This window comes from Cervus elaphus, chromosome 10, assembly GCF_910594005.1.
Source record: "Cervus elaphus chromosome 10, mCerEla1.1, whole genome shotgun sequence".
In the NCBI taxonomy this organism is placed as follows: domain Eukaryota; kingdom Metazoa; phylum Chordata; class Mammalia; order Artiodactyla; family Cervidae; genus Cervus; species Cervus elaphus.
In genome coordinates this window covers 16907654-16921198 of record NC_057824.1, presented here as the reverse complement: position 1 = coordinate 16921198, position 13545 = coordinate 16907654, and the positions used below count along the sequence as shown (strand labels likewise).

Below are 13545 nucleotides of genomic sequence, written 5' to 3'. Positions count from 1 at the left end.
TGTCCCTTCACTGGAGCATCACAGGAAGGTCCCATGCACTGGGCCATGAACCAGAAGCAGAGGTCCCAAGAACACCTGTTGTGCTTCATGAGAGTCAGTTGGCTTCCTGTCATCTCTTTTGGAAAGAAATCCAACTGACTATAGAATCCCTCCTAGATGGTCACTGCTGAACATTCTGCAAACTTTTCTTTTGGAGGTTGCTGCTGTTGTTTTAAATTTTAAATTTTCAGTTATTATACTTCCTAAAAATCTTTATACCCATTCTTTTAAAATTTCCCCTTATATCATGAGCATTTTCTACACTTACCCATTCTCCGTGAAAGCATAATTTTTTTAAATTATATTGAGAGGCTGTTTTAGTTACCAATGTCCAAACAAGGTTTTGTTTTGTTTTTGAAATTATTAAGTATGCTGACCACTGACATCTTCATGCTTTTTCTGTATTTAAGACTTTCTTCTTAGAATAGACTTTCAGTGATGAGTTCATTGAGTCAAAGGGAATAACTATTTTAAAAAGTTGAAGCAAACACTAACAAACTGATTTACAAACGGGCTGGGCCAGTTACGTGCCCACCAGCTGGCACATTGCCCCACAGCCTCGACTAACAGCATTCCACCAAGGTTGATATAACTCCACACATCTCCTTGCTGTGGCTTTGATTTGCATTTCTTTAATTACTGAGGCTGAATATTTCTCAGCAAGTCTATTAGCCAAATTGGTTTCCTCTTCCAAGACTTGTCTGTGTCCTTCATTCATTTCGTCTTCAGGGGTCCAGGGTTTGCCTGATCAATTTCTTAAGTGCTCTGGACAATAATGTTGTCAGTATTTGGCCACATTTCCTGCAAATATTTTTCTTATTGTTTGCTTTTTAATTTTTTTTTTAATTTTAAAAACTGGGTTTTTTTAGGCTGTATCATGTGGCCTGTGAGTTCACTGTTCCCCAGACAGGGATCAAACACTTACCCTCTGCACTGTGAGCACAGAATCTTAACCACTAGACTGCCAGGGAAGCCCCTGATTTTTTATTTTGAAGCCAATTTTGTTTGTACTTCTTTAGTTTATGGCCACATCTCTATTATGTTGTCTACTGGGACTTCTTTTTTTCTGCCACACGGCACGTGGGATATTAGTTCCCAGTGAAAGTGTTAGTGTCTCAGTTGTGTCTGACTCTCTGTGACCCCAAGGACTGTAGCTTGTCTGTCTCCTCTGTCCATGGACTTATTCTTCAGGCAAGAATACTGGAGTGGGTAACCATTATCAAACCCATGCCCCCTGCACCGCAAGCTCTGAACGTTAACCACTGGACCCTTCGGGAAGCCCTTACTGTGACTTCTAACATTAGAAAACATGCTCCCTGCCAGAGTCGATAGATAGCCACTTTTTTTTTTTAGGGCGGAATTGATAAAACATATTCAAGTCTCTGAATCCTCCTGGATTCCAATTCCCCTCCCTTGTTTGGTGGAGGGAATGAGGAAGAGGCCTGGCTTCCTGCTCACCCTGCAGCCCCCACCCCAGGCCCACAGGCGCCCAGTGGGACACGAGCCGCTTCTCTAGGCACTGGAGTCGCTGGGAGCCCAGCTTTCCCTGCATCCCGGCTGTCTGATCACTCCTGACTTTTGTTGCTTGCTTGATTTCAAGGCACAGCCTTCTTAGAATTGGCTTAAAAAAAAAAAAAAAAAATGAAGAAGGATGCCGGAGAGGCAGTGTTGGCCCAGAAGAGTCTGAGAGTCCCCTGAGATCCAGGGAATCGACCGTCAGGTGCTGGAGAAATGTCGCTGTCCTGACCTTCTGAAACTTTCCCAAGTTTGCGATTAGTCATTTTCAGCTTCATTCTGTCTGGCAGGGTCCTCCACACCGTTCACCTGGACGTTCCCCGGCCCGGGACAGGGCTGGGCCCCCAGCGTGCGCACAGAACGCCTGTGCAGTGAGCCCCAGTGAGCCTGGGCCCAGCTTCCATACTCCGCCCCTCCCCAGGGAGCCCGGTTCCGCACAGGGCCCGGGACACAGCGCCGAGGGGACCGCGGAGGAGGGGGGAGAGAGGGGGCGTGTGTGGCAGGCCCGAACTGCGGTGACGGCCCCTTCCCCTCGCAGGGCTGCTGGAGAAGAGAAGGGAGGGGAGGGGAGCACGAGGCGGGCAGGGGCAGGACGGGGAGGAAGGGGGCAGCGAGGAGCGAGGAGCGGAGGGAGCCCCCACCAGGCCTGGCTCTGCCCGGCCGCCCGGCCATCCCCATCCGAGGGCAGGACTGCGTGGACCCGGCGCTCCAGGGCTGGGGGGCGGGGGAGCGGGGAGGGGGCGGCCGACCTCGGCCCCCGCGCCTCCCGGGGCGCCTCCCGGGGCGCGCCGCACCCCCTGCTCAGGCCGGGAGGCTGAGGCCGGGCTCTGCCTGTGCTCCACAGCTCCCCACCCCAAGCCTGGGGTGGGGGGGTCCGTCGGACCTGGTCCCCGGCCCCGGCCCCAAGCCGAGCCCAGACCTGAGCCTCTGACGTCAGCCCCGTGCCCCAGATAACCCTCCCGGAGCCGCTTCCGCGGCGGCCGCACGTCTCGACCCGGCCGGCCACGCCCAGGGCAGGGACCCGGTACGGTCACCCGGCCCGGCCTTCCCAGAACCACCTTCCGCCCCGCCCACCCGGCCCTCGGTTCCGGGAAGCCCCCCCACCGCCCCCGGCTGGGGTAGGCGGTCGTGGCCTCCTTGGAACGAGTCCTGGAACTGCTGGGATCCAGTCCCTGGACAGAGGGCCGGCCAGGGCGCTGGGGTCGGTTGGGGAACCCCCTCCGGACTCCTTCCCTGGCCCACTTTGTTCCGTAAGCACAGGGGACCTTTTTCGTGCCCATCCCCCCCAAAGTGTAAAACCCAGTCCTGGACTCTTTCATTCACTGATGTGGGACATAGCATGTGTGTGTGTGTGTGTGCGCGCGCGCGCGCACCCTCCTGGGCTCAGTCATGCCTGACCCTTTGTGTGTGTGTGTGCGTGTGTGTGTGTGTGTGTGTGTGTGTGTGCACGCACGCGCGCACTCCTGGGCTCAGTCATGCCTGACCCTTTGTGACCCCATGGACTGTGTGGGTATGTGTGTGTGCGCGTGTGCACACACACTCGTGCGCTCAGTCATGCCCAAGTCTTTGTGACCCTATGGACCGTAGCCCGCCAGGCTCCTCTGTCCATGGAATTTTCCACGCAAGAATACTGGAGCAGGTTGCCATTTCCTTCTCCAGGGATCTTCCTGACCCAAGAATCAAATCGGCAGCTCTGTGTCTCCTGCTTTGGAAGACAGGTTCTTTACCACTAGCGTCACCTGGGAAGTAGATGCTCAATATGAATGAATGAACAAATGAATGAATGGATGAAAAGGGAGGGTCTTATGGGCGGACTGCAGTCAGTTTATGTGGGGCCTGTGGTCAGCTGGGGGGTGTGGTCAGCCACGGTAGGGGGGTGTGGAACTCCATGCCACAAGCTGCCTAAATGGGGCCTATACACCCTGGCCTCAAACCCTTGGGGTGAGGGGTCTGTCCCCTTGGGGTTCAGGGCCAGGTCATGGAGGAACCAGAGTTCTGGGGTGCCTCCTTCCTGTCGAGAGGAACTGGGCTGGCCGGGCTGACAGGTCCAGCGGCATAGCCAAGCTGACACTCATCTGCAGCATATAACCCACTTCATGGAGCCCCGAGCTTCGTGCTTGAGCACTCGGAGCTCCTGCCACCACTGTCCCCTGCCCGGCGGGCACTCCAGCCAGGCCGAGACCATGAGGCAGCTGCCAGCTGTGGCCCTGCTCCTGCTGCTGCTGCGGTCCGGTGAGTCCTAAAGGTAGCAGGAGAGTCCTACGGGTCCTGCAGGTCCGTCCTGCCGGCAGCTGTAGCCCAGTCCCCACTCCCTGGCCAGGCTGGGGGCTGCAGCAAGGGCCTCCTCTTCCTCCTGCAGGAGGAAGGTTCCAGACATCCCACCTGGGGGAGTGAAGTGGGGAAGGCAGCATGGGTGCAGGCCTGTGAGGGCCCCGAGGTGGTGACTCGGGCAGGATCCACCCCCACCCCCGCTCCCACTGCCTTGGGCGAGCAGGGCCAAGCTCTGGGCTTGGCACCCCACTTCCTCTCATCTCTGCCTCTCCCGTCTCCAAGGCACAAACACAGGGCTGCCTGGGTGCAGGATCTGAACTCAAGACTGCTGGCCTCCAGCCCAGGGCCAACGTCCGCGGGGCCAGGAGGGGTGGCCGAGCCCGGCCTGAGCCAGGGAGCCACGGGAGGCTGGGGGGATCAGCGGGGTGTGGGGCAGGGGTGCAGATGAGAGAGGCCCCAGTGAGGGTGAGCAGGTGTCAGCCAGGGGCCCCACCTGCCAGGCCCCTCCCAGCCAGGCAGGCTGCTCTCCGCTGGAGAAACTCTCCTGCATTCCTGGGCCTGCCTGGCCCGCCCAGCCGCCGCCTCACTTCCGTGTCCTCAAGTCACCTCGCAGGGCCGGGCTGTCAGCCTGGGCCGCAGCCCTGCCTGGGGCTCCAGGCTTCCCACCAGTGGGGAGGCACCTCGGTGGGGAGGCCCCAGACTCCTTGGGCTCCGCAGGGCCCCCCAGGCCTCACTGCCCTGCCTTCCTCCCCTGGCACCAGGATAACAGCGTTCTTTGAGGGAGCTCGTCTCTGCCAGGGTGTGTAACCCTGTGATTGCTCCTGGTGGGTGGAGTAATCGAGGTCATTGCCAAAGTGCAAACAGCGGCCTGCACTTGCCTCTCCAAAGCTGACACCAGAGGCCTGAACTCCTGAGCACCATCCTGGCCTCTCATCTCTGGCTGTTCCCTCCTAAAGCCTCGGGTCTCTCCTGCCTCCATGAGCCACCAGATACAGGAGCAGAAGGGCCCCAGATCCAGATGAGGGGCCTGACACCCTGCTGGCTTACCCAGCCCCAACAGGACGCCCAGCCTGCCCAGCCTGGGTCTCCACATCCCTCTTCCCCAGGCAGTCCTGCCCCCACTGTCCCTCTTACACATTCCCTGGGCTCAGGCTCCCAGGATGTGGGCCCTGCTTCCACAGAGCTCCTGAGCTCAGGTGAGATGAGATGAGAATTCCACCCCCAGGGCAAGGTGGGGCCAAGTGGGAAGACAGAAAGCTCAGAAAAGGGAGCCAGGCTGCCCAGATAGTACAATCAAGGAGGGCTGCCTGGAGGAGGGGGAGGAATTTCAGTTAGGTTTAGCACTCTGGATTAGGATCTGGATTAGCACTCTCTAGAATCTGGATTTAGACCCAGGAGGAAAGGGGTGCTGTGGACAAACATTCTGAGGCATGAAAAGTGAAGTCAAAGTCGCTTAGTTGGGTCTGACTCTTTGTGACCCCAGGGACTGTAGACCACCAGGCTCCTCTGTCCATGGGGTTCTCCAGGCAAGAATACTGGAGTGTATAGCCATTTCCTTTTCCAGGGGAATTCCCGACCTAGAGGTCGAACCTGGATCTTCTTCATCACAGATGGATTCTTTACTGTCTGAGCCAGCAGGAAAGCCTCAGAGGCCGGGGGCTCAGTCCAAGCAGGAAGCCGAGGTGCAGAAGGCTGCAGAGCCTCCGCAGGACAGCCTGCCAGGCAGGGTGCGAGTGCCCTCGATCCTGGGCGTGGACAGTGCAGCCACATACCCGTACAGGAGTGGGGATGGCTGTGGGGAGAATCTGGACAAGGCTCTGGGAAAGTCCCCCGGGTAGGGGAAAGCCGGCCAGGGTGTTTCAGCTTCATGCAAGCAGAAGCAAGAGCGCAGGGTCCAGGGTTATCAGTCTGACTAAATCAGATTATACTAAGACAAGGGGCTGGAGGGAATGCCTGCCTGGGGTGCGTGTGCATTTTTAAAGGGCCCCTTGTTGACACAATCAGTGTCTGGGCAGACGTCCTGCTGGCCTGGGCTGACTGCTCTCACCCCCCACGCGTCTATTGGCACCTCTACCTGGAAGAGTGGCCAGTCCTGCCTGTGCCTGCCCGCTCCTCTTGGCCCATGCTCAGCACCCCCTCGCAACTGCTTCATTTTTCCGCCCCCCAGCACTGGGGAGTGCACCCCTCAGCTGGAAGAGTAGGGTCCTGTCAAAACCCCTAGGGTCACAGAGGGGTGTGGCTCAGCATGGCCATTTCCTGCCTGGGCCCTCCGCCACCTGGGACTGGTTACTGAGAGGGGCTGGGGTGTCGGGGGAGTGTGAGGTGGGGAGAGGCTGTCCTGACTCCCCAAGCTCTGATCAGATCCATCCCAGTGATCAGATCCACAAGCAGGGCTCTCTTTACGGGGTGGGTTGCCTGGAGCTGCGCTGGCGCTGGTCAAGACTGTCGGCCTGACTGGGGTCTCCGAGCTGGAGTGGAAGGGCCTATCGAGGCCAAGAGGTGGGCCCTGTGCCTTGTCCAGAGACTAGGGGATAGTGGGTCCTGGGGAGAGGGGTCCACTTCCAAGAGTGTCCCCTGCCCTCCCCACCATCCCTCACACAGGCAGGGGTGCCAGGCCCGGCAGGGGTCATGGGGCCTCCTGTGAGCTAACTGGAACATCTGAGAGAGGGGCTGGCACCTGGGAATCTGGGATCTTGGGAGGGCTGACCCACGACCACCGGCTGGCCTCTCTACTCCCCTGAGACGAGCGAGACCCAAGCAGCTGGGTGGGCGGTCGGACGTGGAGCCTCGCTCACTCTGTCTGGCCCCTTATCCCAACCCCAGGCTGGTGGAGAGGGTGGGTGGGGGAGGTCCCACAGCCCTGGGGCCGAAGGCCAGATCCTCCGCAGAGCTTCCAGACGAGGACAAGTGTGGGGTGTGGAGGGAAAGCCCTGGTGGCGTCCGGAAGGAGCCCTCTTGCCCCAGATGGGAGTCAGGCCCTGGCGGGGTCTCCTCCCCTCTGACTGGTCCTCGTGTGGCAAGGCGCCTGTCTGCCCTTGCAGTTGAGCTCTGGCCCACAGCCCGGCCTGTGCACACCATAGGGGTGGGACCTGCAGGAAACTGAAGGCTGCCAGCCTCTCCTGCCAGGTCCCCAGTGGACAGTCCTGCGGAGTCCATGGGAGGCTGCATGTGCAGCAGAGGACAGGCTACGCTGACCAGTCGTTGGGGAGGGGAGGAGTAGACCACAGCTTGGGCAAAGTTGGCTGATCACCCTCTTTTTCTCATTTTCAGGGACTCAGGGGGGTGAGGCACTAAACGGTAAGCATTCAAGGCCTTCAGGTAGGGGGACAGGAGTGGGCTTGGCTGAGATCTCCGAGACTGGCCAGGAGCCCCCCTCCCCAGTGAGACCCATAATGAATGGGCCTGGCACGGGAATCCCACAGTGGGGAAAGCTGGGGAGCCCAGACAGGAGTTGGGGGGTGGAAGAGGAAGGTCCGGGAGCCCGTTTATCAGGCTGGGGGGGGGGGTAAGACCTTTACCCGTGTTAACTAACCCCCACCGCCCAGAGGGTCAGGTGTCACAGGTGAGGGGCAAGGGGCCCACAGCCTGCGTCAGAGGCTGACTAATGCCCAGGCCTCCGACTTAGGCCTAAGGTCCTGGAGCCGGTCAGATGCAGGAAAGCCAGGAAGTGAACAAGATAGGAAAGCCTGAGTGTGGGTTTGGGGGTGGGAATCAGAGCTGAGGGGATGGGCCTCCAGGGAATGCCCCCCAACCCCTCCCCGGCTCTGTTCCCCCAGCCTGCGGACGCCCGCGGATGCTGAACCGGATGGTGGGCGGGCAGAACGCCTTGGAGGGCGAGTGGCCCTGGCAGGTCAGCATTCAGCGAAACGGAAGCCACTTCTGCGGGGGCAGCCTCATCACGGACCGGTGGGTCCTCACCGCCGCGCACTGCTTCTCCAAGTGAGTCGGCCGCGCCCCACACTTCGCTCCCCACCCTCCGCCGGCGGGGCCGGGGGCACAGATCGTGCAGACGGAACCACCCCCTCCCCGCGCGCCGCCCGCAAACGCCGGGCTTCAGCACCACGGACAGCGCCAGCCCGCGGACAGCGGCGGTGCGGGGTGCCCAGGCCGAGCCCCCACCGCCCGAGAGAGGCTGCTTCTGCGACATCTGAGCCTTTCCTGCCAGGGCTCCCTTTGGGTCCAGCCTCGGGGCCAGCTTCCAGCAGCAGCCCCCGCTTCCGGGCTCTTGCTGCCCCCAGCCCAGCTGGGGGGGGTCCATTCCCCCGGGGGGCTCACAGTGAGGTGCTTTCCTCAGACAGGCCTCCCCTGCTGCTGGCCGCAGGCTCCTCCCGTTGCCTGCCTCTCTTCCTCGTCTCCTCCCACGCCTCAAATCCAGACACTCCCTTCCTGGTTGGGGCTCTGGGCACAGGTGGACGAAACAGAAAGGCCCTTCCTCCTCCTCACTCCGAGGTCACCTACAATGGCCCTAACCAAAAGGGCCACGCCATGACCCACCTGGTCCTGGCCTTCAGGGCTGCCCAGGCATCTCAGCTCTCACCTCACCACAGCTCTTGCAATTTTTCTAAAATCTCACATCTCGAGTTCAGAAATCCAGGCTCAGAAGGAGCAGGCCACTTGCCTCAGGCTGGGCCCCGGTGGGTGATTGCCTCCTTTGACCCCCACAGACAGCCTTTCAGGTGGGGGCTGTTATTGTCCCCATTTTACAGACAAGGAAACCGAGTCACAGAGAACTTGCTGGGTGACTTGCACGAGGTGGCTGGGCCTGCCAGGGTGGAGCTAGGAATTAAAAGCTGCTTGGAGTTTACACCCTTTCCCACCTCATCCCGTAGTACAACCCCCTGGAGAGTGCGCTCTGGAAGACAAAGTGTAGACTGAGCTGTCAACACCCTGGGGAGCGGGAAGGAAGTCCCTACTTCTCATCTCCACTTAACTTCCGCTGACGCCTCCAGGGCGGCCTCACGCCGGGTCTCTGCTCTCCCACCAGCACCTCTGAAACACCCCTGTACCAAGTCCTGCTGGGGGTGTTGCAACTGGCGAGGCCAGGGCCACACGCTGTGTATGCCCGGGTGAAGCGGGTCGAGAGCAACCCCCAGTACCAAGGCATGGCCTCGAGCGCCGACGTGGCCCTGGTGGAGCTGGAGGCACCTGTGACCTTCACCAACTACATCCTCCCCGTGTGTGTGCCTGACCCCTCCGTCGTCTTTGAGACGGGCATGAACTGCTGGGTCACCGGCTGGGGCAGCCCCAGTGAACAAGGTACTGGGGGCAGGGAGGGGAGAGAATGGGTGACACGCCTAGAGAAGGCAGCTTGGGGGCCACCCTGAACCAACCATCTTCTGTTGAAACTGCTGCACGTGTGTTAGTCACTCGGTCGTGTCCGACTCTCTGTGACCCCGTGGACTGTAGCCCGCCATGCTCCTCTGTCCACGGGGTTCTCCAGGCCAGAATACTGGAGTGGGTAGCCATTCCCTTCTCCAGGGGATCTTCCCAACCCAGGGATCAAACCCTGGTCTCCCGCACTGCAGACAGATTCTTTACCCTGGGTACCATCCGGAAGGCCCACAAGATCTCTACTCAAATGGGTGGAGTGGGTATGGGAAAGGGGCAGCAGAGCCACAGGGAACAGAATAAGCCTGGCCTGGTGGGTGGCAGGCGGGAAGAAGGAACTCTGTCCCACAAAGCCTCCAGACAGAAGAGAAGATCTAGAAACACAAGAGAAAAGCAGGTGGGACAGAGCTGCGGCTCTTGAGAAGCAGCGCCTGGGGCCCATGGTGAGACTGTCCCCTGATCCACACCTTGTATCTCCCCTCTGCAGACAGCCTGCCCAAACCCCGGACCCTGCAAAAGCTCGCCGTGCCCATCATCGGCACGCCCAAGTGCAACCTGCTCTACAGCAAGGATGCGGAGTCCGGCTTCCAGCCCAGAACCATCAAGGATGACATGCTGTGTGCGGGCTTCGCTGAGGGCAAGAAGGACGCCTGCAAGGTGGGCACTGGGGTGGAGAGGGCCGAGGCTGGGCCCTGTCCCCGGGCCCCAGGCGGAAACCAGCCCACATGGGACAAGGGACAAGGCCCAGGAGGTGGGCCCACAGGGCCCAGACCAGAGCTGTGCATTCGACCAGCTGGGAAAGCAGGCTCCTGGGTTCCCCCTGGGGGAGTTAGTCAGTGGGTCTGCGGTGGGACTCAGGAAGCTGCATTTTCAAGACACTTCTCTAGGTGATTCAAGGTGGGTAGTGTGGCAATGCTAGAGAAATGGGCACCCCAGGCCGGAGAGGAAGGACCGCGGGGGCGGGGGTGTCCTGGGCAGAGAAGAGTGAAGGGAGGGAGACAGGCGCGGGCAGTGAGCCATGCAGCTGTGGAGCCCGGCTCGCTGGCCCGTGTACACCGAAACAGGTACCTCTGCTTTGGCCGCAGGGAGATTCCGGGGGCCCCCTGGTGTGCCTCGTGGGCCAGGTGTGGCTGCAGGCCGGAGTGATCAGCTGGGGCGAGGGCTGCGCCCGCAGGAACCGCCCAGGTGTCTACATCCGGCTCACCTCCCACCACGACTGGATCCACCGGATCATCCCAGAGCTGCAATTCCAGCGGGCAGGGCCGGGTGGTGCCCAGAAGCGGGATCCCCGGAACCTGCAGCCCCTTGTTCGGAACTCTGCATGCTGCCCGGCTGCCCGAGCCGTCCTCCTGGTCCTCGCAGCCCTGCTTGCCTTGCTCTGAGCCTTGCTTGGGCCGGTGGGCAGCAGCTGCCCAGGTCCACGATGTACATTTGTAAATAACTCTCCAGTTCCCCCTCCTCTCAAGTTCCCGCTTATTTTTATTTATGTTGACTCTCCAATAAAGACCCAACCTCAGGGCTGGCTGCCTGGGTGTGGCCCCTCAGGGGGCAGGGCGGGGGGTCTGGTGCTCGGGAGGGGTGTGGGGGCGAGGCTCCACACTGGAAGCTGGCCGTCACCCAGCCCCACACAGGAGGTCTCCCCGCTTCCCCCCCGCCTGTATCCTTGCCAACCTGATTGTCACCGTGTGTCACCAACAGGCACCCAGGGGTGGCCCTGGGGACAGCGACCGACACTGGCAGGGGGGCCCAGCAGAGCTCTGGAGGAGGGGGGCTCTGCAGGGCGTCGGGGAGCAACCCCCACTGCCTGTCCGAATCGCCCAACAACGTCCCTTGGTGACGCACCTGAGGCTAGGATGCCATGCAGAGGCAAGAGCTGCTCCCGGCGCCCCAGGGCCCCTCAAACCCTGGCTTCCTTTCCTCCACACCCTCCTTCCCTCCGTGTCAACCTCCCCACAGGTGAATCTGAAGTTCCGGGGGGTGGGGGGCTGGAGTCGGGGTCCACACAAGCTGGGAGACGTTAGACAAGCCACTGGTCCCTCTGAGCCCGTTTGTCTCCTGTGACCCTGGGCAGCACCCTCACCAGCCTCCCGGGTCACGGCATGGACGGTGAACTCATCTGGCAAGGCCCCACACCCACCTGGAAGCACCCGGGGACCCTACAGACCCAACAGCCCAGCAGGCTGAACACCCCCAGACCTGGGGATGCAGGGGTGGGCAGGGCCCTCCTGGAGTCCGCACGGTGCCATCCGGGCTCGGATGATGTCACACAGAAGAGGGAGGCCAGGCCACAGCAGGGGCACGGAGGTCAGCAGGTCAGGCTTCCAGGAGACAAGCCTCAACAGCTCCCTAGGCCGGGACCCCCTCCATCCCCTTTCCTCCACGTTTGGGATTCAGATCATGTTTGCTGGAGTCGTTCATGGTTTCTGCGAGGATCCCTGGGGATTCCCTGCCCACAGCACCCCTGCCCCAGTGCCGCTGCCCCTCCCGCCCCTTGTCCCACCAGCCAGCCCACCCCACTACCCCCCGGCCCGGCCCGGCCCGGGAATCCAGCAGGTGCAGAGCTCAGGCCCGCAGCCTGCTCTGACCCCATCACAGCCGCGACGGTGTGGCTGTCCCCGGAGGCCGCCCCGGCTTCTCCACCTGGCCCATGTGTCCACAGCAGGCCTGCAGCCAGCCAGTCCGCTCCCTGATGTTGGCCAATTCCTGAAAGGCAGCGGCTTCCTGCCCTGCTCAGTGACCATGAGTGGACCTGGGAGCCTGGGCCTTGCATGCCGCACACATATGCTCACATGCTGGTCACAACACACATACACCCACGCAAACACACACTGCAGTTCACATTCACGTGGACACGCACACAAGTGCACGTCCATGCACAAAGACATACACACATGCAACTGCGTGCATGGGCCCAGCTGGCCCGGCTGGTGCCAGGGGAATGCGGGCCTGGCTGTTTATGGAACGAACCAGTAAGCACTTAGCAGGCACCTGCTGCAGCCCGACCCTGGGGACGGAGACAGGAACAAACACCACGTTCCCGTCCGCTCCACTCTGCCCAGGCGTGCTCCTGCCGGGCAGGGAGCACTGCCCGGTGGCCCCGGGGAGTGGGCCGTCTATGAGCTCCTTCTCCAGAGCAAAGACGGGCTCCGAGGCATTGGGGGAAGGGGGGCGGGGGGAAGGCAGGGCTGCGGGCGTCCTGAGGATGGCCCCAGGGGCTGGGAGCAGGGACTGACCTCGGTCCTGCCGCCATGGAGAGGCCACCCTGCCCGGGGGAGTAGAGAGCTCCAGGTCCTGCCATGGTGGGGTCAGAGGAGGGTGGGGCGGCCCATCTGCAAGCTCTGTGGAGAGAGGCCAGGGTGGGGCCACATGGGGATCGAGGAGCACTAGGCTCCCCTTGGAGGGCCTGCCACCCCGTCTCCGCCTCCCCCTGCCTGCTGTCCAGGTTTCTGGGTGCCCTGGGGTCTCCCTCACCCCACCAGCCTCCTGCCTCTGCCACGGGGCGGCCAGCATGCGACTCCAGGGCAGGTCCCCCATGTCCTGGGCTCCCAGACACCAGCCCCACCCAGACCCAGGCAGACACTCAAGGAGACGGGAGGGGAAGAGACTTTATTGACGCCGTTCACAGTGAGCTCAGAGCTGTGAAGTGTGGGTGGCGGTGTGCCCCCAACTGCCCCACCCCATCCTGAGGACCCAGCACAGGGGCCCCCGGCCGCAGGCCCCAGACTGGACAGCCATCTCTTGGCCCTGGGCTCAGACAGGAGATGGGCACGCGCTGCAGGACTAGCTGCTCTGGGGCGTCTCCAAGCGCCTGCCAGGCAGAGGGGCCTGGAGGCAGGTCCAACTTTGCTGTTGGCCTTAGGGAGCTGGAAGAAGGCACGTTTAGTCCTTGCAGAAAGCAAACTCCTTGGAGAATCTGAAGTCCTCCCCATGTGCCCCGCTATCCAGGGCACGCCTGGAGCCCCATGCCCACCCTCTGGCAGGGAGTCCCACTCAAGAAGAGCGGCCACTGGAAACACGACAGGCAGCCAGAGGGCAGCCTCTGAGGGTCACAGACGTCCTAGCCCAGCAGACGGCTGCTGTCCAGGGAACCTCCCCAAAGCCTGAGGAGCCGCCACCAGGGGGAGCCGGAGAGGCTGTGGGGGGGCACTCAGGGAACTGTCTCTGAAGCTGGTGCTTCCAGCCAGGGAAAGATGTGCACACGCTTGACTCAGTGAGGCATCGGCACTTTTTCCACAAGAGCCGGGTGAGGCGACGGGGGCTGGCCTGGCCGTGGGGGCGGGGGCCTGGACTGGACAGGGACCCAGGCAGCCGGCAGAGCTGCTGTGAGCTCAAGGCAGTGCTTCCGCGGTAGCAGGTCGTCCATGTGCTTTAAGACACTAACAGCTGTTCTGC

The 13545-nt window shown here is 61.3% G+C and overlaps 1 protein-coding gene across 1 annotated transcript; it reads left to right on the top strand.

Moving 5' to 3' along the window:
- Positions 1–2681: 2681 nt before the first annotated feature.
- PRSS27 (serine protease 27) lies at positions 2682–10618 on the top strand. Its single transcript, XM_043915572.1, has 7 exons — positions 2682–2804; positions 3636–3786; positions 7096–7122; positions 7602–7764; positions 8810–9081; positions 9641–9810; positions 10239–10618. The coding sequence occupies exons 2-7, from the start codon at positions 3651–3653 to the stop codon at positions 10533–10535; spliced, it is 1065 nt and encodes a 354-aa protein (XP_043771507.1). The 5' UTR covers positions 2682–2804; positions 3636–3650; the 3' UTR covers positions 10536–10618.
- Positions 10619–13545: the final 2927 nt, after the last annotated feature.

Bases quoted from the DNA above. Each gene is read 5' to 3' on its own strand.
- PRSS27 (XM_043915572.1), top strand. From the start codon at position 3,651: ATGGAGCCCCGAGCTTCGTGCTTGAGCACTCGGAGCTCCTGCCACCAC. The intron at 7,123-7,601 runs GTAAGCATTCAA...CTGTTCCCCCAG, and splicing joins GGGGGGTGAGGCACTAAACG to CCTGCGGACGCCCGCGGATG. The intron at 9,811-10,238 runs GTGGGCACTGGG...CTTTGGCCGCAG, and splicing joins GCAAGAAGGACGCCTGCAAG to GGAGATTCCGGGGGCCCCCT.